We start from the raw sequence: 23,721 nt of genomic DNA on the forward strand, positions 1-23,721 counted from the left end.
CGTTTAATGCAATAGAATCAATGAATGAAGTTACACAGAAAAGGTCAAGTCAGAGGTTTCTTTTTGGTTCTTCTGTTATATTGCACAAGCTGTTGAAACAATTCAGTCAGAAAACAGTTTGCCTTGGAAAGACCAGAAAAATAAATAGACTGACATTATGCAATAATCTTTTTTTTAAAGCTAAAATAGCATTAGATCTATAACCAATCCATTGGAAAGAAATTGCTGCTGCTTTTTTTTTTTTATATGTCATCTGACAACTCTCGCACTAGGTTTATTTCCACTTTGGTCAACAGCAGTGTGTTTTCTTTCTTTCGATCCAGCTTGTTTCTATTTCTGTAGAAAAGAACAGCTTATAAATAGCTCTTACTGGTGTTATTTCAAAAGATCTTTTTTTCTTATGGTATGCTGAGTTAGAGGGTTGAATCTTAACCTCTTTGATATGTTGGATTATTTAGTACCAAAATTTTTTTTGCCTTTTTTGACATATAAGTAAAAGCCACAGGGTCTAAGCAGAGATGTGAAATCTGTTGGGGATACACACAAGCACACACATAAATATAAAATATTTTGAAAAAAATTTTGCAAAAATGTTTTGTTCCTTGCTTGTAAAAGTAGAATAGAATGTCATAATTTCCATTTTTTAACTTTGTAAATGGAAGTCATCTGACTTAATGACCAATAATGTATAATTTGTTATTGGAGAATGACCTTTTGAAGAGCAAACATTGGTTTTAGTCTTTTTGCAGAATGTGACTTGGGAAGGTAAGAAGTTGCATGAGGGAAATGTTGGGCTGATATCCAGAGAAAATAAATGTTAGCACATACTATTTCTTTTTGTTTGTATAGCCTTCATGTGTGCAAAGAACAGAGGCATTTAGTTCTTTTGCTTTTTTATGGGATTATTACATATATTCTTAATAGAGTTGTACCTGTTGGCAGGTTTTTATTTGGGGAGATTTTAACAGATTTTTATATTCAAATATAGTAGAAGGAGTATTAGTACTTCTTGGCTGCCTGGAGGTAATAAAACGTTAGTTCATCCCCGTTAGCTCTGAGTGAAGATTTCTAATCTTCTGAAGAAATGCTTTAAAAACACGAGTTACTTTGTGAAACTGCTATTTTATTAGTTACGTTTGGGTATGGAAATTCAAAAACAGATTTCTGATTTTCTTGCCATATCTTTTTTATATTTCTCCAGCTCATAGCCATAAAGCCCCAAATTGATGTATAAATAAATCTTCCAAAATGTCAAAAATAGAATATTTTGAAAATATTTCCAATTTTTAAAAGAACTTCAGTATTATAAAATCATCCAGAGACAGATGCCTTGCTAAAAATACATCTCTATTAAACAGATTTACTATGGAATAGAAGGGGATTTGTTGCTGCATATTATGTAAAATTTTTCAAATAACAGCATCCATGTATCTATGTCAACAAACAGGGCATGTTAACTAGAATTCAACAAATATTTGTTGATCCTGGATGCCAGGTACTATTGCTGGGATGGTAATAGCTCTTATTCCCTAGAGGACCTAATAATAGGATTTGTTATAGCCTGAGGCCAACAATTATTAGCAAACATAATAAACTCGGTCTTTTGACAAAAAACAGGTTTTGATACAGTATTCTTCACGTTCTGTGACTTCTGTAATTTCATAGTGGGTCTGCAGTTGAATTTACAGGATTGTACCTAAAGTGGAAAGCAGCACATCATTGCTGTAGTTTTAGCTTAGGCTAGTTTCCCAAAAAATATAATTTGTTGCACTTTTAGAAGAAGAAAAGTTTTTCTCTGTAGATTTTACCAAGACTATTAAATAAAATTATAACTTACTCTTAGGTTCCAAGCTATCCAAATACCTTAATGATCTACCTTCCCATAAATTGTGAAACTGGATTGAAGAAGTAATTTTGAATTTAATTTTTAGGTAATCTTTATGCATATAGTCTTATGCAGTTACTAACATTTGTGTAACAGTGTCTGTGAGACTGACTTTATATGACATAAAAAGCTTTCACAAAGATTTAAAAATTATGTTTACTTCTACTGAGCACATTTTCAGTTTTTGAAAAATAACCCTATAATAAGATATTCTGTGATGGCGACAGTGTTAGATTTAGTTTCTTCTTTTATAAAATGAGAATAACCATATCCTATAATTGTTATGAAGGCTAAATGAGATAATATATGTAAAAGGATTTAATAACTTGTGGAGTTTGATTTAAATACTGGAAGTATTAATTAACTGAATTGCCTCTAACCTCAGTAGGCAGCTCTTTGTTGTGACAGGGAGCATCTATTGAGGGTAAGGTAATGACGGTGAAACAGTTTTCAGAGAAGAACCTTATGGCATTGATGACTTTAGGGATATAGCTAGGATTATGGAAAAATAATAAATGCTTCCACAGAGATCAAAATTACCTCTTAGGCTTCTAAGTCAAAGTATTTTTTTGGAGCTAGCTTGACTCTGGCAAGGTCAGCACTGAGAGGCCAAATCATTCAAGTGTAGGTTTCAAAATTAAAAACCTACTTTTAGGCTAGATATGGGGCTGTGTCCTTCCCACAGCTAATATGTTTCTAGGGAATTAAAAGGGCTCAGTACTGAGTTCATACTGTATGTGATTTTGGGATGGGGAGTGCAGTGTAAGGACAGGAATGGGGGGAAGTCTATTAGCTTTTAAGAAAGTATAATTTCAGTGGTTATCTCTTTTTTTTAAAGTAATAATGAATACTAGAATACAGACAGTTTTGTAAAAAGGAAAATGCCTAAAGTCTGAACTATAATGTTCTATGTTTTTATGACATTATTTAAATCTGGAAGGTTTTCCTTTTAAGAAAAAGAGGTGGTCAGCCCTCGTGCCCCACTCTCTCCTCAAAAACCCCCACAGGTTCACTGTAGAGAAAAAACTACCAATGAGGAAGATAGCACTTTCAGACAGAAACGTTAGTTCTGAATTTGTGTACTTAGTAATAGAACTTGTTGAAGTTTTTATTAGAGGCAAGAAAGGAGTCTCTAAAGTAAAATCCTGTTGACATTAGGTTTTGTGTTACATCACAGTAATTTTTTTTTTTCAAACTTTGCTTTTGTTTAGCATTTAGCAGAAGAAAAACCTGATGGACTTATCAATGAAGCTTCTAGGTATTCATTTATTTAAAGTGTATACTGATTACTGGCTAATTGGAAAAAGAAAATTATTAATATGAAAACCAAAGCAAACTGAGAAATATAAAAACAGTCAAAGGAAATTTTTTTTTCTGAATTTGAATTGGTAACTATTTGTAACGGTCTGATAACTAAAATTTTATTTAAAACTATATTATAGCACAGGTGAGTGCTGGGCACAGGCATTTCTTGTGGGGAACTTGGAAAATGTTAACATTTAAAAAATATTTTATTGTTCTCATACTTTCTTTGGGACTGAAGATGATTATTAAAAAAGTTGGCTCACTTCCTGCCTTCTTTAACAATAATTCATTTGATTCAAAGGATCACTGTTATTCAATACAACAGATAAACAAATTTGTTGCAATTTGGCATTTAGAACATTTTTTGTTTAAATACCTTTTTGTTCTTAATTGTTCTTTGGGCTTTGGAATATTTAAATTAGTTTGGCTACCTTAAGCATATTCTTGCTAATGGGTAAAAGGTTTTGAGATAGTCACTAAACATGCTGCTGGGTTTAAAAGGGAGTCCCACACCCAAGATTTGCTCCTGATGATCCTGACATAAGTAATAGACTGCAGACATAGTTGATTTCCTGTCATTTTTGGAGTGTGGGACTCAGTTGTTTTGTAATCCTGCCTAAACAATGCGTTTGGCATATAGCTCTGCTTCACACTAGACTGAACCTAAATATTTTTGTAACTTTTTTCCTTATTAAAATGTGTTTATTGTAGAAAATGTAAATCAGCCAAATAGAAAATAGCAAAAGTTATAAAAGCCCAAATAACGTTAAATATAGAATGCCCCCAATTTAAAGATTGTAACCATTTATATTTTGAGATTCAATCATACTGTTGAAATCTGCTTTTCAATTAATTAACATTAACTTATTTTTGAGAATTTGGTTGTGTTCTTTGAAATAATCATCTGTACCTTCAGGTAACATAACACTAGGATTAGGAACAAATTACCTAGTGATTAAACTTTCCTGGGGAATTGAGGACAATTTAAAGAATCCACAGCTTTACTACTCCTGTTAATAGAAAATAGAATGTCCAATTATAGTAAGGTGTTTTGTTATGCAGCATCCTGCCAACTGGATTCTTTAAATTGAATTTCTGTAGTGTATCTATTTTACAGAGAAAATGTATATTCGGTGAAGAAAAAGATTGTTCAAGATCTTGCTATATCTTCTGAAGTGTAGTTAAAAAAAACTGTTTAGTATAATATTAATGTTAAGTGAACTTGTTCTCTGTATTTCTTTGAAAATTATGGTGACTATTACATGGAATATTATAGTAAGTAGAATATCCTTGTTCCTATCATATTGGATGTCTGGATTTTATACATTTATTTACAAAGAAAATAATGAGTTAAAAATCATCTTAATTGTAAAATATCTTTGACTATAAATTTTTTGAGGCTTATCTTTGTAGTTTCAAAATAGCAAGTAAGAGCACTTAGTAAATGTTTTTGAATGAATATTGTGAAATCTGAACTTACATAGTGATGAAAACAATTCATCCTTTACTATTTGAAGGATGAGAAGTAGATTAGGAGTAAATTGGATCATTATATAGAGGACTGTATACTTCTTAACTGCTAATTGATCTGAAGGAGATGTTTCTATTTGTTTTAAATTTCTTAACATTTCTTTTTTGACATCTGTTCTTTGCTAATTTAGGCAAGTTGCTTTGGCGGATATCATCATCATCAATAAAACAGACTTGGTTACAGAAGAGGATTTAAACAAATTAAGAACAACTATTAGGTACAAAATTAGAAATGTGTGTTAAGTTCATACAAATTCAAAATGTATTATATAAAATATTTTTATCATGACTACCTTGTAGAAACTTTAAGTTCAATGTTGACTTGCTTCAAGTGTCATTAAGAAATCACATATATTGTTGTTACCTAATTATTATATAAATAGTAATATATAAAATTATTCCCCACTGCTTTCGGAATATACAGTTGACCCTTGAACAACACAAGGTTTGAACTGCCCAGGTCCACTTATACGTGTATTTTTTTCCCATTAAGCATAGTATCTGTATTTTCATTTTACAGATCTTTAAATTAAGTATGGGGAAAAGTTTGTGTTCGATTAGAGATCACAATATGTGGAATAAAATGAATTAGGTTGTGAGTCCTGATTCTATCCAGACTCTTTCAGCTTCCTGTCCTTGGGTGAGTCATTTATCAATTCCTTTGTTTTTTGAGGCAGAGATAGCAGTATGAGGATTTTCGACTGCAGTGGGTGTTGGTGGCCCTGAGTTGTTCAAGGGTCAACTATAGTTCAAAGTTCATGGACTGATATTCAGGGTCTTCTGACTCCATCTTCCTTTTCCTGTCTTCTCTTTGGCTGTTCCCCTACATGAAGTTCCCAATTTTACCTGAAACAATTTACTTAATTTCCCATGGATGTATCTTCCCTTAAATGTGTTCTCACTTTTAATCTGTCAATCCTTGAATTCCTTCATTGTCTGTATTTTTCTTCCTTCCTTTCTTTCTTTTTTTTTTGTTAAAAAGGTATTTTATCCATTCTCTAGAACTCATGCCTTCGCCCTCCCCCCACATCTTTTTCCCTCCCTCCTGTGAAGTCTTCCCTAACTCAAGTGGTTTGTTTCACTTTTCTCTGAACCCTCATTGACTCTGGGTCTTCCTTAACTATCAGTTCACCATGCTTGTCTTCTAGCTAACTTTAATGTCTTGAATCAGTATCTGTGAATGGTACTCAGTTATGTGTTAAAAGATTCAACAATCATTTGGACTTTTCAAATGAGGTTAAAGTTCAGGGACTTTTAATTATCTTGTAGGACCTAAACTTATAAATACTGTCTACAAAGGACTATTTGATAGCTTATATTATTGGTCATCTTCAATGGGTACAATCTGCTGACATCAGATTTTGAGTCGATCAGTATCAGTTCATATATATTATAGACTGAATCAGTAAAGGTAAGGCTGATTAGGATTTTGGCTGCAATGATTAATAATTGCAGAGGAAAGAATTCATGTTTTTCTGCATATTTAATATTATTTTAATAGTAATATCCTCTCAGACTTTACTATGAAAAACTGTAAAAATATCTCCATGTAGAAGATAAGGTAGTATTGCACAGTGTTGTGTGATGCTTAAGATCATGGACTTTGAAATCTGCGTTTGGTATGAGTATCATATGAGATGGTGTTGGTAAACTTCGTACAGTCCCTGACACATAGTAAGTGCTCTGTTAGCTATTATTGTTATTATTAGATTGTAGATTTATTCTTAGTTTATGTAGTAATTTCAGGTTACATTGAATAAAAAAATGAAAGAAATAGAATATGGTTGATATTTTTGAGAAGTCTAGACAGATAAAAGTGGTAGATGGAGATTACTTCATTTACCTCTCTTGACACTGGTCTCCTAAATTTTGTTTCTCTTCAAAATCCTCCGCATCATTGTGATTACTAGAAATGAGAATGTAATCTATGTCACAAGCATTTTTGGCATAAAAGGAGAAATTGTAACTACTGGGCTTTTCTATCCTCATATTGACTATATAAGCTGAATCTCTAACATGATCAGTATTGACACAGCCAGTTCGCGGCCAGCCAGTATTGTACAGCAATACCAGGAAAGAATTTGACAAAGCACTTTGATAAATTACAGACCCTTTTGGCTTTTTACCCTCCATTGTACATCAAACTTGAGACTGACTCAGAATTAGATTTGGGGAGTTGGAAGAAGGTAAACACATGAGAAGAAATAGCCATCAGATTATAGAGTATATTCAAAAGAGAAGATTAATAGTTTTGTGAATTATTAGAGAGACTTGCCTCAGAATCATTGTTTACTACTTACCCATGAGAAAAAACTTGAACAAATAGCAGATATCTTCAGCAAGTAACCCTAAAGTCAATGGAAATGATTATGTAAATTGATGAGATGTACAGTATATTAAAAAGGATTTAACAAGTATTTTTGGCTCCATACAAAGGGAGCCATATTTCATTACCATAGTATCAGGAAGGGGAGGACCAGTAGAGTAGGTAGAGATCCTAACTAGGGAACTGAAGCAGTTATTCTATCAAAAAACAAAAGAACAAACAAACAAAAACCCCACAAATACTGGATATGTGACTGAATACTGAGGACAATCTGGAGTCAAAGCCACTCGTAACTAAGTTTTTATTTCTAGTATGTGTATAGCCATTTCCACAATGTATGTGGAGGAAGATCAGGTGTCAGTTAAAATTTTGATTTATCTACTCATTTAAAGAACAATAGAATTATTGGCTATTTATTAATCATTTTTTCTAAAGTGGAGGATCTTTTTATAAATCACAAAGTAGCCCCTAGTCTGTAAGTTGTGCAGTAGATTTTTGCATATCATGTTTTAATGCGTAAGTGGAACATACCTGATTTATAATTAGAAGGAAAAGACTAATTAAACTATAAAGAAATATAAATTTGCTTTTCTGTTGTTTTCCTCTAGCTCTAGATGTGTTAGTATATACCTGCTTCATGTTTTAGAAATAATGTGATGGCATGCTTTTTAAAAAAGTTAACATTTACTTTTTTACTTTCTTCATTTTTATATTTATTTCAGATCAATAAATGGACTGGGAAAAATTTTAGAAACACAAAGATCAAGGTACTTTTCAAAGCCATGGCTAATATTAACAATATATAACTTTAGTTAATAATAAATAGTAAGTAATTGATAAGTATGTTTGATTATAATATAGGGTGTGCATTTTAAAAAATGAGGCCAAAAATGTTTCGAATGCCCTTTGTAAATTACTTTGGCATATTTAGTTAATATATTTGCTTCTCCTTCTTGTAACTCAGACTACAGAGCCATGATTATTCTATATACCTGTGCTTTTGCTTTAATGAGGAAGAAGACATAGGACTTTGAACCACTCAAGGAAGTAACTAGTATAGAAATCTGAAAAGGTATACTAATAGGAATCTTATCTTATTGTAAGGTATGTAAATGGCTTTTTAATATTTTAAAAATATTCTTAGTGTTTCATAGTTACAAAAATAAACTGTCTTATAAAAATACATGGAACCTTTAGCTTGAAGTTCCTGATGCATTCGTTTTAAAATTTTGATTTTGATTTCCTGTAGGTTCTTATCTTTTTAAAATTCTGTTCATACAGATACACATTACTTTACAAACTAGAGATGTTCTTAAAACCTCTGTAAAATGGATTTCTGTAGATTGAACTCTGTTTTGCATAGAGTGCTATCACTATTTCAGAAAATTTCTGTACAGGGGCATTCTGTTAAGCTCATTTTTTAGCGAGAATGGCTCAGCAGCTGTGGACCCAGCAACTTGCAGCCAGCAGCTCTGAGGCTCACAGCTGGCAGTCCAGTGCCACCCAGTTCTTAATTCAGAGATTCTTTCCTTGGAAGTCCTGCAGAGGCCTTAGCTGAGTGGCTTGTCTGCTGTGGTAGAGATTAGAGGTGCTGACAGACTTCCCTAAGTGTTAGGCAGTAACAGCAGCAGCTGCTTATATGCATGTGAGCAGCTGGGGAATTAATTTGGTATGCATTCTCAGAAGCCACTCATCTGCTGGCGAGGTAGCAGAAGAATGCCCTTAGTGTTAAGTCCTCTACAAGCATACACCACATGTGCTCCCTGTATTTCAAATTCCAAAGTAGAAAATCTCTGATAACCTAACTCATACCATGAGCCTTTCCTCAGTATGTGTCTTCCTCCTGTTGCGTTTTACCATTTTCTTTCTCTTTAAAATTTCTCCTCTTTAGAAAAAGGCACACAAACAACCACATAATGCTTAAATAATGTTTTTAAAAATCAGGTCCATAAATAGCTGTGGTTATGTTGTAGTAGCATTTATTTGGTTTGTATTTACGAACATTGTAAATCAAAATTTTAAAGGCTCCAGGATTTATCTTGCTTAATTTTTCTTTTTGTTGATTATCATTTTGGACCTTTATGTCCTGCATAAAGGTTTCATCTTGAATAGTTTATTTGGTAACAGTTCTGATGTTTATATAACATTTCTAACATTTAGTCTATTAATTACAGAAAAACATGCAGTGATTAAATTTTGTTACTTCAAATGGGTGAATAAACAAGTGAATAATATCTCCTTTTTTATTCTGTTTCTTCAGTGTCTGGTGTTTTCCAGTGCATTTCTGAAATAGTACTTAAAAATTTTTTTTAATACCTTAAGCATTTTATGGATGGCAGCATTTACAGTACTAAAACTGACAATCATAAAACAGCAATAAACATATACAGAAAAGGCTTACCTTGAATATTTATGGAATGAGAATGATGTATTGTCTTATTGGTTAGACTTAAGTTGATTTGGAGGCAAAAGGAAGTTCTAATGGACTTCAGAAGTAGGAGTGGAAGATTAGAAGTGCCATTCTTATCCTTTCCAGACTTCTTTTTTAATCTTGGAGATTTAGGTGGACTGAACAGAGGAAATCCAAAGTCCAGTTGATCAATAATAAGTTAATCAATTCGCAGTTTATTGAGCATTCCACTCGTTGCTAGGCATTTCATGGCATGTTGAGGATTTAAGCAATGTATTACATAAAAATGCTGCCTTTACAGAGGTTAGTCATTTGGAAGAGACGAGAAAACAGCAAAAGTAATTTATTAAATAGTATTAATATAATAGGGATATTAAATTCACAGGATCCTATAAGAACAGAAAGATAGAGGAACAACTCTTCAACTCTTCTTGGTGAGGAGTCAGAAAATTTTGACTGCGAAGTTGATCATTGACCTGAGTCTTAAAGAATGAATAGGAGTTTTCCAGATGGACAAGAGTAGCAGTGGCTTTCCAGGCATAAGGAAGATTTTGTATTCCAGAAACCTGTGAATATTTTAGAATGGCTAGAACGCATTGCATTATGTTGTGGAGAGAAAAAGAGGAATGACTGTAGAGATGGAGAACTTTCCACAGAGAGTCTGGAGTGCCATGACACATACTTTGGATTTTCATCTGTAGGCAGCAAGGAATTAATGAAGGATTTTACAAACAGTATGATTCTTGGGAGATGGATTGAGTATGGTGTTATTCTCCAAGCTAGGAAATACAGGAAGAAAGAGCAATTTGGGGTAGGCTGGTGATAGCAGTGGGTTTGGTAAAGGGGATTAGTTCAGTTTTGTAAACATTGAGTTTGAGATGCCACTGGGGAAGGCATTTGGAAATTTAGCTCTGGAGTTCAAGACTTAGTTTTGGATGGTATCAACAACTCGTAGATCTGGGTTGTCTTGAGGTCCCAGTTTCTGAGACTAACTGAACTTTGAAAACATGACTATATCCGTGGAGTAAGAGCTGAACTCCCTTCCCCTTAGACAGCCAGAGCCGTCTTCCTTTATCATTCTCCTGTCCCTGGTCTTAGGCTATTTAAAGCAGTCTTTAGACCTAGAGAAAATTGAAAGCTCTGAATAAGGAGAAGAACTAGGTACTCCTGGCACAGATAGTTCAAGAGATGAGGTGAAAAGATGAACTTTGGAACTTTTTTCTTCCCCCTCTGTTTGCTTCATTCTGCCATTCAGTGTTTACATGATAGTAATAGCCTTTTTATTTTTATTTATTGATTTATTTTATGTATTAATTTGTTTTATTAATATCTGTATTAATGTTTTGGAAAAGATCTGATGTTTTCATCTCTGAAGGTGGAAATCAAATGAAATTGGATGCCATGGAAATTAGTTTTCTAGTCATATGCCTTGAATGAATGAAGGAATTTATTTTTCATGGTGGCACTAGATTTGGGGAAAATCCGTAGCAACTTTCATCTGGAACCTTAGACTTTTCCCTCTTTTCCTCTCCATTGAGAATCTGGTGAGATACAATGAGAGACTTTGATATTTTAATATTCTCTGTAGAATTTAATCTGTACAGATCTATTGTTGATCTTGTCTATTTTGGAAATATCAAAAGAATCTGGGTATAAAGCAGAATTATTTCTAAATCTATGATGAATATTCTCAAGGACACTGTTGCAGTGAAAACTTTAGTCAATTTAGATTCTTGTGTTTCAGAACTATCTTTTGGTATTCACACAGTTGGCCTGAATTTTGTTATTCACACAGTTGGCATGTGTAAACTTTTTAAACTTTAAACTATTTCTTAAAGTAAAGATGATGAACTTGGTGGAAACCATTCATTTGTCACTTGTCAGTATAAATATTTGCTTAATTGTAATGGTGAAAAAGGAAGTATGTTTAGTGTTAAGGCTTTGGTCTCATAGGTAAATTGATATTCAAAAATTTCGTCATGGAACATTTACTTCTTTGCTTGATTATTTTCCTAATTCTGCTCATCTAGAATGTCCAGAATTTGAAATGTTGTTACAGTCTATTAACATAGAACTCTGGAGTGTTCTTCTTTTAATAAGACGGGAATTTGCCTGCCTTGTGCCAGGATAAATGTTCTTAATCTAACACAGTATTGTTGCTAAAAGTACGAATATATGCAGACTACTGAGAATGAACAAAGCGGGCCCAGCTGGTCAGACCTAAGTTAAAGGGGGTGGCTTAGCTTACGTGTTTTCATATTTAAAAAATTTTTGAATTTGACAAAGTTTTGTTTTCCTTGTGAGAAAATTTATTCAATGTTTGGCAATTTCCTGGAGTCTAATTTTGAAACTTCACTGTTGTTGTTTTCTGTAAACATTCCTTCATTGTAGCTTTGATATGGAGAAATGACTGTCTTTTACTATTTTATAGCCTGACATAAAAATTGGAACTCAGTCGCTAGTTTTTATAAATTTACTTTTATGTATTTAAACCAAACTTAAGTTTTGATATGATACTCTCTTCTAACTTCAATAACTGCTTTCCTAATAAGGCTTAATTACCAGTAAATAATTCTAAGGAATAACGTTTATTCAGAGAGAGCACTAACTGGGAAGTTTCAGTCTCTGTGCAACCCCATCTGAAGGAAATAAAATCAAATCACATCCTTTGGCTGTAGATAAGGGTCCTAGAGTGACTATTTATACATCGGTTGTTTGACTCCTCATATTCTTATGATATTACCTGTTATGTCATGAAAAGGGGGAGGTGGAATGAAAGAAATTCCAGAGACATTGTACCTATACTACTATGGTATTTCCATTTGTTCATTTTACCTCACTTCATCTTTTGAGTAATAAACTGCTGCTTTTGAAAAGTTTCAGTTCTTTAACTGATTTTTTTTTTGCTATAAAAATGTATTCGAAAAGCTCAAATTTTCAAGATTGAAAAGATAGTTGAAAGTAAAATCAAACAAAAAACTATAGTTTATTGAAGCAATAACCAAGTAACTTCCTGCGTTGGTCATATATGATTCATACAGTTTTTAAAATTTTAAGTGTAAATTCTATAAAAAAAATTTACAACAGCTTTTTTTTCCTTGCTTGTCATTTTTCTGTGTTTCCTAAAATAGTATATATGGATCAACCTTTATGTCTACATTTCTGGCAAAATAGAGATTTTTTTTCTTTATTAATTGAATATATTTCACAGAATTTCACACTGGTTTTCTTCCTTTCAGAGTTGATCTCTCAAATGTATTAGATCTTCATGCCTTTGACAGTCTCTCTGGAGTAAGGTATGTTTCCTGTATTTTGGACACTTTTATTGTAATGCACATTTCATTCCACAGTTACAGGAGTTACAGGAATGATTTACAGATTTGCACTTTTGATTTATGCTTCCTGCCATTCCTCTGGCATACAAGACCATTCCTAATTTTTATATTCTTGAAAATACTGCTAATTGGATGTTTGGAAATCACATGCATTTTCCTACAGAAATTATAATGTAAATGGTATTTAACTTTAGAGACTAATCATTAATATTTCCTTACCAACTGCTGTGTGTAATACTTTCTTTCTATGAGAAAATGCATGAAATACATAGAAAATTTTAGTTTGGGGTGTTCCCACAGATAACTGCTTTCCTCATAGTGATGGATCAGTTTCCTCCCTCCTTCCCCAGAGGGAATCCTTTTCATAAGGGAAAGAGTGAATCTTTCTTCCCTGGACATCAGTATTTTTTTTTTATAATGATCCTTAACCTTTTTTTTTCCTAAATGACTCTTTTTTTAAAATATTTATTTATTTATTTTTTAGTAGACTTTATTTTTTTAGATTAGTTTCAGGTTTACAGCAGAATTGAGCAGAAGAGACAAGAGTTCCCACATAGCCTTCACCACCCACATATACATACTCTCCTGCCTTCAGCATCCCTCATCAGTGTGGCATATTTGGTACAATCGATGAACCAACATGGACACATTATTATCAGCCAAAGTCCATAGTTTACAGTAGGGTTCACTTTTGATGTTGTTCATTCTATGGACCATTTTTAAGTATTCAGTTCAGTTGTGTTAAGTATATCCACATTGTTTGTAATGGCATTATCTATAGAAGCTTTTCATCTTAGAAAACTGAAACTCTGTACCTGTTATATGACAGTTCCCTGTTCTCCCCTCCCTGCAGCCCCTGATAACCACCATTCTATTATCTAAGAATTTGACTACTTCAGATACCTCAAATAAGTGAAATCGTACAGTAGGTGTCTTGTGACTGGCTTATTTCACTTAGTCCTCAAGGCATCCATTTTGTAGCATGTGACAAGATTTTCTTCCTTTTTTAAGGCTAAGTAATATTCCTGTGTGTGTGTACACATCACTTTTTATTTATTCATTTATTGATGGACATTCAGGTTACTTCTACCTCTTGGCTGTTGTGAATAATGCTGCCCTGAACATGGGTTGGATGTGCAGATACTTCTTTGAGATCTTACTTTATTTTGGATATATGCCCAGAAGTGAGATTGCTGGATCATTTGGTAGTTCTATTTTTGGTATGTTGAGGAATCACCATATTGTTTTCCATAGCAGCTGCACCATTTTACATTCCCACAAACAGTGCACAAATGTTCCATTTTTTCCACATCTTTGTCAACACTTGTTATTTTCTGTTGTTTTTGGTAGTAACTATCCCATTGAGTGTGAGGTGATAGCTCTTTGTGGTTTTGACTTGCAGCTCTCTCATGATTCCATACTGATTTTCATTTGCTTCTTGGCCAGTTGTGTATTATCTTTGGAGAAATGTCTATTCAAGTACTTTACCATTCTTTAGTTGTATTATTTGTTTGTTGTTGTTGTGGCTGAGTTATAGGTGTTCTTAAACGTTCTGGGTATTAACCCCTCATCAGATACATGATTTGTAAGTATTTTCTCTCATTTCCTCTGATGTAATGAGCCATAGAACCCTTACGTGAGAGGTATCTTCTCTATACTTGGAGGAAAGGAATGTCCTTATCTCTGAAGACAGAGGGACACACAGAGGAATCTGAAAGCACCAGCCTTGCTGAGTTTCCTCTGGTTTACTATGCTCGGCTCATACTCTGTGCTGTCATATCCTTCCAAGGCTTTCTACTCTTCATCAGTCTAGCGTAAACAGACTCAGGTTTAACCATTTCTTTAGGTCTTCACTTCCCTATGAAGGCTCCTTTGTCAAATAAAACCGTTATTAAATAAATTTCTCTTATTAATCTTTTCTTAGTCTAATTTTCAGACCCAGGCAGGGACTTAAGAGGGTAGAGGAAAACTTCTTCCCTGTGGGAGGTGTAGGTAGTCATTGTCCAACAACATTCAATGTTGAACATAGGGAAAGAACATATAATTTTTCAAACATTTTCTAAGGTGATCTCATTCCACACTTGCTGAAGAACAGCTCTAATGCATTAGTGACACTGGAAGAAGTAGCTATTGAATGTGACGCCCCTGCTAGAAATCACATAAGGCCTTTACATAACATTTCACTGTGCTTAGTTGCTTAACAAGAGAATCCTTTCCTGAGCAACCAGCTGGGAGGGATTTAATTTGACACTTTCCTACAAGGACCCCCAAGTGAGACTCATTTGCTCCAACAGTTCCTACAAGTCTTTTCTCTTTCCTACACTTGCTGTTACTAATTTACCCCTCACTGTTCTTCAAGGCAAAACATCTGCAAGGTTTTAAGTCCTTTTCTTCCTCCTGACCTACCCCCATCAGTCTCTAAAGGTATGCTGCAGTGGTTATGGTTATAATTTGTTATGCCATATTGATCTTTTTGCTCTTTTCAGATCAGTACATTGTATTTTTAAGATTCTGACTTTGTTTTCTCTCAACCACTGGTAACTGACTATATAGAAGTCTTCTATTTACGAAAACTGTTTGTATTTTCAAAGGTAGACATGTTCAAGGAGAAATACTGATAAAGGAAATATTTACCCTTCTAACTTTCTTTATGTTCCAGCATTATTTTCATATGAGGAAGCAAGGGGAGATTTGATGAAATTCTGAGCAACTGTAAAATGCTTATGTATATTTTCCTAGGCCTGTATTAGAGTTATTGGAAATAAAAAGAAATCTACTGACATATCTAACCACACCAAATAGTGTTGCTAAAAATTAGTTTTTCTCTGTATTGTGTGTATATGCATGTATGTGAATGTATGTACATTTTTAAGAAAAGTTTAAACAATCTGCCAGTGTTTCTCCACTAGACTATGTAAACAGCATGTAAAAGTGGTACTATGTAATAGATTCAGTTGTGGAAACTCTTCCTTAGTTAGCTTTGTCTCTCGAAGTAATATATAAGGTTAAGTCAGAATTGTGTTGAATTCTGAATTTCCAATCAGTTATTCTTAGTTTGCAGAAAAAACTTCAACATGTGCCAGCAACACCACCTCACCTTGATCAGGTAAAATACATCTTTAAAATGTTTTTAAGGTAACTCTTTAACTAAATTGGTTCTGTTTAGGATTGTCTTATTAGAATTGTTTTTTAAAAAGTATTTGTGAACTGCTTTGAGAGTTTTTAGAATTTAAATGCTTTTAAGGTCATCTAATCTGGTTTCTTAATGCATAATAGGGGTTCATCAAACCAGAATTATTTAGAATCTTAGAGAATCATGCCTTTTAGCGTTTCCATTCTACAGGTTAGTCAACATATTTTGATTAGTTCTTCTGGTGGGAATTACTGCATAAAAACAGCCTAGGGGTTCTATTTGCAGCCTGTTTTTTAAAACTGAAGTATAGTTGATGTACAATATTATGTAAGTTACAGGTGTACAATATAGTGATTCACAGATTTTAAAGGTTATACTTCATTTATAGTTATTATAAAATATTGGCTGTAGTCCCCATGTGTTGTACAATATGTCTTTGTAGCATATTTTATATGTAAGAGTTTGAGCCTCTTAATCCCCTATATTTTTTAACTGGAAATCTGATATAAGCATCCATGGCTTATTTAATAAAAACTGACTTTGAGTTTCAGCTTCAGATAGCACAGTAAGTTTGAACTCCTTAAAGTGTTTTGAAAACTATAATTCCTGAGGTAAACATTGAAGATGCTAGGAACAAACAAAGTATATTTTCACTGTACCCATCTTTCTTTTAAGCAAGTCATGATGGTAGAGCTTACGGGTAACTTCTTTCTTCCATTTAAACACAGAAGAAGTGGGCATGTGAGTGAGCAGTGTGTATAGCATTTTCTTCTCTATCTTGAAACTATCACTTATTTTTTGAATCATTAATTATAATAGGGCGAACATAACATGTTCATTTGTCTTCATCCTGGCTCCTATTTATGGGGGAGCTATACTACCATGTTTGTAGCATTTTTCTCTTGGAAACCTATCTTAATAGAATATTCATCTTCAGTTATCTATATTACTTATTTCATTGAAGTATAATTGACCTACAATATTATTATAGAACACAGTATTATTAGTTTTAGGTGTACAACATAGTGATTTCAATATTTTTATACGTTACAAAATGGTCACCATAAGGCTAGTTACCATCTGTCACCATAGAAAATTATTGCAATATTGTCAACTAAATTCCCTATGCTGTAGGTTACACTCCTGTGTCTTATTTATTTTACAGCTGAAAGTTTGTACCTCTTAGTCCCCTTCACCTATTTGCTCATCCCCCTGCCCCTTCCCCTTTGGCAACCACCAGTTTATTCTCTGTTACCTAAGTCTGTTTCTGTTTTGTTATGTTTGTTCATTTATTTTCCTTTTTAGATTCCACATATAGGTAAAATCATATGGTATTTTTCTTTCTATGTCTGATTTATTTTACTTAGCATAATACCTTCTAGGCCCACCATGCTGTCAGAAATGGCAAGATTTCAGTCTTTTCATGGCTGAGTAATATTCCACTGTGAAATTCCACAATGGAATTTTACTCGGCCATAAAAACATATCTTCTTTATCCATTCATCTATTGATAGACACATAGGCTTCCATATCTTGGTTATTATAAATAAATGATGCTTCATTGAACATTGAGGGGCATGTATCTTTTCAAATTAGTGTTTTCATTTTCTTTGGATAAATACCCAGAAGTGGAATTGCTGGATTGTATGATAGTTCTATTTTTAATTTTTTGAGGAACCTCCATACCGTTTTCCATAGTGGCTATACCAATTTTCATTCCCACCAACAGTGCATGAGGGTTCCCTTTTCTCCACATCTTCACCAACGCTTGTTATTCATTGTCTTTTTTGAGAATAGTCATTCTGACAGATGTGAAGTGATTATCTCACTGTGGTTTTGATTTGCATTTCCTTGATGATTAGTGATCTTTCATGTGTCTTTTGGCTATCTGCATGTCTTCCTTAGAAAAATGTCTATTCAAGTCTTCTGCCTGTTTTCAGTCAGTTTGTTTGGGTTGTTGTTGGGTTTTTGTTTTTGTTTTTGTTTTGGATGTTGAGTTGTATGACTTTTTAATGTATTTTGGATATTAATCATGTGTCAGACATATCAATTACAAATATCTTCTCCCATTCAGTAGGTTCCCTTTTTGTTTTGTTGATGGTTTCCTTTGCTGTGCAAAAGCTGTGTAGTTTGATGTAGTCTCATTTGTTTATTTTTGCTTTTGTTGCTCTTGCCTGAGGAGCCAGATCCAAAGAAATACTGATGAGACCTATGTCAAAAAGCATAGTGCCTCTGTTTTCTTCTAGGAGTTTTATAGTTTCAGTTCTTACATTTAAGTCTTTAATCCATTGGGAGTTTATTTTTGTGCATGTTGTGAGAAAATGGTCTAGTTACATTCTTTTGCATCTAGCTCTCCTGTTGTCCCAGCACTATTTATGGAAGAGACTGTCTTTTCCCTGTTGTATATTCTTGCCTCCTTTGTCATAGATTAATTTACCATATGAGTGTGGGTTTATTTCTGGGCTCTTTATTCTGTTCTCTTGATCTGTGTGTGTGTTTTTGTGCCAATACCATACTGTTTTGATTTCTACAGCTTTATAGTATAGTTTGAAATAAGGCAGTGTGATACCTCCATCTTTGTTCTTCTTTCTCAAGATTTGGCTATTTGGGTCTTTTGTGGTTCTATATAAATTTTAGGATTATTTGTTCTAGTTTTATGAAAAATGCCATAGGTGTTTTGTTAGGGATTGCATAGAATCTGTAAATTGCTTTCAGTAATATGGACATTTTAATGATATTCTTCCAATCCATGAACACAATACATCTTATTTATTGAGTGAATAAGAGAAGTACCAGTCCCTGGAGGTAGGATTTTTGAGAAAAATCAACTGTTTTTGATACTCAGTGTTAGTCATAAAGATGAACTTGAAGCACATCACATTCTTATCTTCTGGGTGATGAAGAATATGTAGTATTTGCTTTCAAGAACCTTTATAAAAGCCAGTATCTGCACCCATAATATACTGAATGTACCCCTATCATGGCATTTATAATGCCTTGTAGTTTGAGTTGAAATGCTTTTCCCTTACGGTAGTCTATGAATTCCTAAATATAAATTCCTCATTGCTTAACACTGGATGTGGTATATGGTAGGTTCTCAGTAAATATTTGTTATAAGAATGAAAAGCTATGGGGTGTACATCAGAGTCACTTGTGGCTTTTTAAAAACTATTGGACCCTCAGTGGTCCCCACCCTTCACATCTCCAGGAGTGGACCTTGGGTATGTGCAAATTAATGTGTATGTATATTTTTAACATTTAATATATACATTTTCAAAGATATACAAAAGTAGAGAGAATATTAAAGTGAATACCCTGTGCAGATGACCTAGTTGCAATGGCTTTTAATATTTTGCTGATTTTATTATATCTGTCTTCCTAACATTTCTTTTGCTAGAGCATTAGAAAAAAATTTTTAGTAGAAAATTTCAAACGTAAAATTTGTATAGTATGATGAACCTGCAAGTACCCATCAGCTATCTGAAACCAAAGGTGACATTATGTTATTCTCATCTCTAGGAACTTTTCTCCCCTTGGCACTTGTTTGGTCAGAGATAAACCGAATCTCTCATTTGTGTTTATTTTCCTAGAGAACATTATTCCTGGCTCTGGGTAGTTGATTTTTTTCTGAGCCTCATCTCCCTGAATTTATAAAATGGAAATAATTCCCTTTATTCCACAGGATTGTTGTCATGAGGAAATGAGAAGATGAGATGAAGTGACCCAGGCAAAAGTACCTTCCTCAGTACATGGTTGATACACTCTCTTTGTTACCTTCCCTTTTTAGTGCTGAGAATCCTGGAAAGAATGTATTAAAGAGGGAACCATTTCATAAGAGTTTCTCTGTGTAAATACTAACCACTGATCAACTTTACAGAAATAGAACATGGAGTTGCAGATACCAAAAATCAGCAAATATGATGAAAAGGATATACTTAGTATAGTTAAGGCAACATAAATTTCCATGAATGTTTCCTTATTTTTCATCTTAAAACTTGTAATTAAAAAATGTTGAATATTACTATAAAAATCATTATTGATTATCTCTTGATTTACAGAGTATTGTTACAGTCACATTTGAAGTACCAGGAAATGCAAAGGAAGAAAGTCTAAATGTATATATTCAGGTGAATGCAGTTTTTAACTGATTAATGATTTATCAGTTGTTTTGCCACATAGCTGTTCCTATTAGCAGTGGTTGAAATCTTATTAAAATATGTCACTTGATACAGAATCTCCTGTGGGAAAAGAATGTGAGAAACAGGGATGACGACTGCATGGAGGTCATACGACTAAAGGTGCGGTACACAGCTTACAGTTTTAAACTTTTGGACAAACTCCCTTTCTTGGCTGTTTCATAAAATCAGATGTAGTTTTAAATACAAGCACTAGTTTTAGTACAAATGACCTTTGTCTGTTTTCGTTTTTCCTTATGTCCATTGCTGGGAAAAAAGCTTTGGAAGTCATTGCATAAAGCATGATTTATTTGCACAGCTTCACTGAATGTTGCAGCTAAAACAACCTGTGTGCTTTGAAATGCTATCCCTGCTTTCTACTCCCAGGTGCTCCAAGCAGTAATCTGGCCAGTGAGATTAGCTTGTTGAAGCTCTCCTCCCCTTGGCACGCTGCTTGGTCAGTCAGAGAAAACTGAACATTTTCTCGTGTTGATTTTTCTGAGAGCGCTTCATTAACAGAGGAATAATAGGAATCTTCCTGCAACTGAACCTTACGCTTCTTGATGCATTTAGCAAACACTAAACATTTGTTATACTGTGAAACAAAGTTATAAAGGACTAGAATTCTTGCTGTGTTTGAAAACCCATTCATATTCTTGACATTTGAGTATTTATGTCACAAAAGGTGTTTTTTTCCCACGGAGCAGTGTGTTCTAGGCTGTGTGCTTAACCAGTCAGCGGTCATTTGTGTGTCTTCTCTTGTGGTTCCAGAAGTGTGCAAAAGGTTTTATTATTACTGTTTTTTATCATTATTGTTAGTAACTGGATTCTCCAGTTAGCAGCCAACTTCCTGGGTCATTAGAATGACAGTTTTTAGGTGTAAATTTCTTTACTTCCTGTGCTAGCACTACCTGGGATTGGTGCTGAAGAGCAACACAGGTAAATCCCAGTCTGTGCCCACATTATTCCCACCAGAAAGAACTAAGCCAGATCCTGCTGCTTTATGACTGTATCCTCATGTGCATTCTGCGATCTTAATTGAAAGATCATGTTTCATTCTATGACTGCTTTTGTCCCCTAGTACTGAAGTGGAGTGGTTACCTAGAATAGCAGCCATTTGGGTGTTTATACTAACACCACCAGCAGTTCTCTGTACAGAGTTCAGTGGCTCATCCTGCACTATCCCAGTTTGAATTTTGTCCTTAGATACGTGATAGGTTTTCTGCAGTTTTCCTCCTTAAATATTCTTTTGGCCTTCAGCTCATCACAGCAACACTGGGGCATCTGAGGCAACATGGTCTTTCTCTTCATAGACTTCCTTCTCTTCGCTGTTGCTAAGTATTAGTCTTATAATAATGAACATGTTTAAATTGTTAACTTTAATAACAGCTGACACTTCAAAGTTTTTTTTCATCTTTCATAAGACTTGGAAAATTTTGTTTTGTTTTTGAATATTGAAGTATAGTCAGTTTACAATGCTGTGTTAGTTTCTGGTGTACAGCATAGTGATTCAGCTATATATTCTTTTTCATTATAGGTTATACAAGCTATTAAGTATAGTTCCCTCTGCTATACAGCAGGACCTTGTTGTTTACTAAAGTCTTTATACAAATATAAAATTGATGCTTAGGTAATTCTTTCTGAGGAGTTTGTTATTTCACGTTAAAACTCAGATTTAAAAAGCAGAGGACAAAACTCGGCGTGAGAAAAGAAAACTAGAAGAATATTCACCCAAAATACGTGAATACACCAAAAAAACACAAAAATTGTGTGGTAGAAATGACAGAGATGTGTCTCTTACTATTTTTCAATATATGTATTATTTTTATAATATATATAACAAACATCATTTCAGAGAAATTATTTCATTCCAATAGGAGCTAGTTTGTCAGATAATTTGTTCCTTATTTCTGCAAATCAATATAAAACAAATTTTATTCAGGTAAATGTTTTTCTTTTCCTTTTTTCATTATTATCTACTCCATTTATTGCAACCTATTCAAAAACAAATTATCACCAAAATTATTTAACTTCTCACATTTTCCCACTAAAACTGTGAAACAAGTATAAAATCCTTAAAAGTAGAATAGTCAGTTGAATTTGATACATAACTTGTGTTATCATTTGTTGTTTTGATTTTTTTGTTGTGAAAACACTGAATAAACATCTTAATATGTGTATTAACTTTATAATTAGAAATAGTAAATCATTTAAAAAAATCCATGTGCACAGCAACCTTTGTAAAAATTAGAGGCTTTAGGAAACTCTTTAATGCACAAATAACTGAAATTAAGTAAATTTTAACAGTATCTTCTTCATGAGTTTGTATTTTAAAAAAGAATAGGAATAATGAATCCATTAACACTGATCCTCGATTTCTGCATTTAAATTCAAACTGAGGCCAATTGGTCATTCTCTGAGCAGGGGCTGGTGTCGATCAAAGACAAACCACAGCAAGTGATTGTCCAAGGTGTCCATGAGCTGTATGATCTGGAGGAGACTCCAGTGAGCTGGAAAGACGACACTGAGAGAACAAATCGATTGGTTCTTATTGGTAGGTGACAAGCAATTAAATTTCTAAAGCAAAGTAAAAGATATATTTGAAAAAGATATGATGCTCCTTAAGCAGTTGTAGCCAATCTGAACCCCTTTTGTAAATCCAGATAAGCTTCTGGTTAATGTATTTGTCTTAATTATGTGATAACATTCATAAGAATTCATTAAGCCTTTTACTCTTCTTCAAATAACTTTAGAAAAGTGATTAATCCAAATGCCAATTTGGTTCTAAGGGAAAGTTAAGGAAGGAATCTCTAATTGTTATTGTTTTTGTAAATTTCTGAAAATCATGAAGCATTTAATGATCTGGGCTTGATAGGTAAACTGTGTTATTTTAATAAGCATAATATAATCATACCATATTTTGTTTCTGTTTACAGGCAGGAATTTAGATAAAGATATCCTTCAACAACTATTTATAGCTTCTGTGGCTGAAACAGAAAAATGGTGGACAACACATTTCAAAGAAGATCAAGTTTGTCCATAGAAGCGTTATCAAAAGGATTGGATGATAAAATTGGAAATAAGTTTCCTACTAGATATATTTCCTACTAGATGTAGGTGTCTGTTCTTTGCATTACTTCTCTTATGAATTTCAGTGTACTTTAGAATAGTATTTATTTTATAGAATACATAAAATATAGCAAATCGGTATTGTAAAACATTTGACATTCACACAATAAAGTATCCTCTGAAGTTTGTGTGTGTGTGTGTGTGCACGTGTGTGTGTTTGTGTAGACAGATGATTCACCAAAATGTCTGTCAGAATTGGCTTTGGAGTTTACATAGGCTGAATTTCTCACCCATGGAAGTTATTTATAATAATGATGATGAAACTTACTTCAACATTATCATTTTCCCTTAGAACTTCAGCTGGTTGCATGGATGTAATTTTATTGTTAGTAACAAAAGGTTTTTAAAAACAAATAATGTCACCATTTTTTACTGAAGGAAGTAAAAGTTTCATTGTAAGGACAGACTTAGAAGTGGAAGAAACCTAAGTCAAAGAAATTAACTGAAACCATCTCTCAATCAAATTCTAAGCCTTACTGGTGGTAGTCAGTGT

At 33.4% G+C, this 23,721-nt stretch overlaps 1 protein-coding gene across 2 annotated transcripts in view; it reads left to right on the top strand.

Moving 5' to 3' along the window:
• The window catches only part of ZNG1A (Zn regulated GTPase metalloprotein activator 1A), a 38,479-nt gene extending 15,123 nt beyond the window's left edge, over positions 1 to 23,356 (top strand). For both annotated transcript variants that reach the window (XM_006217180.4, XM_015250320.3), the window contains exons 7-15: positions 3,097 to 3,143; positions 4,852 to 4,938; positions 7,769 to 7,813; positions 12,696 to 12,752; positions 15,846 to 15,897; positions 19,983 to 20,051; positions 20,157 to 20,222; positions 22,524 to 22,653; positions 23,036 to 23,356. In XM_006217180.4, coding sequence (XP_006217242.1) covers positions 3,097 to 3,143; positions 4,852 to 4,938; positions 7,769 to 7,813; positions 12,696 to 12,752; positions 15,846 to 15,897; positions 19,983 to 20,051; positions 20,157 to 20,222; positions 22,524 to 22,653; positions 23,036 to 23,142 — 660 coding nt within the window. In that variant the 3' untranslated portion in view covers positions 23,143 to 23,356. The remainder of the gene's footprint in view (positions 1 to 3,096; positions 3,144 to 4,851; positions 4,939 to 7,768; positions 7,814 to 12,695; positions 12,753 to 15,845; positions 15,898 to 19,982; positions 20,052 to 20,156; positions 20,223 to 22,523; positions 22,654 to 23,035) is intronic.
• Positions 23,357 to 23,721: the final 365 nt, after the last annotated feature.

Source organism: Vicugna pacos, chromosome 4 (assembly GCF_048564905.1).
Source record: "Vicugna pacos chromosome 4, VicPac4, whole genome shotgun sequence".
NCBI classification, from domain to species: Eukaryota; Metazoa; Chordata; class Mammalia; order Artiodactyla; family Camelidae; genus Vicugna; species Vicugna pacos.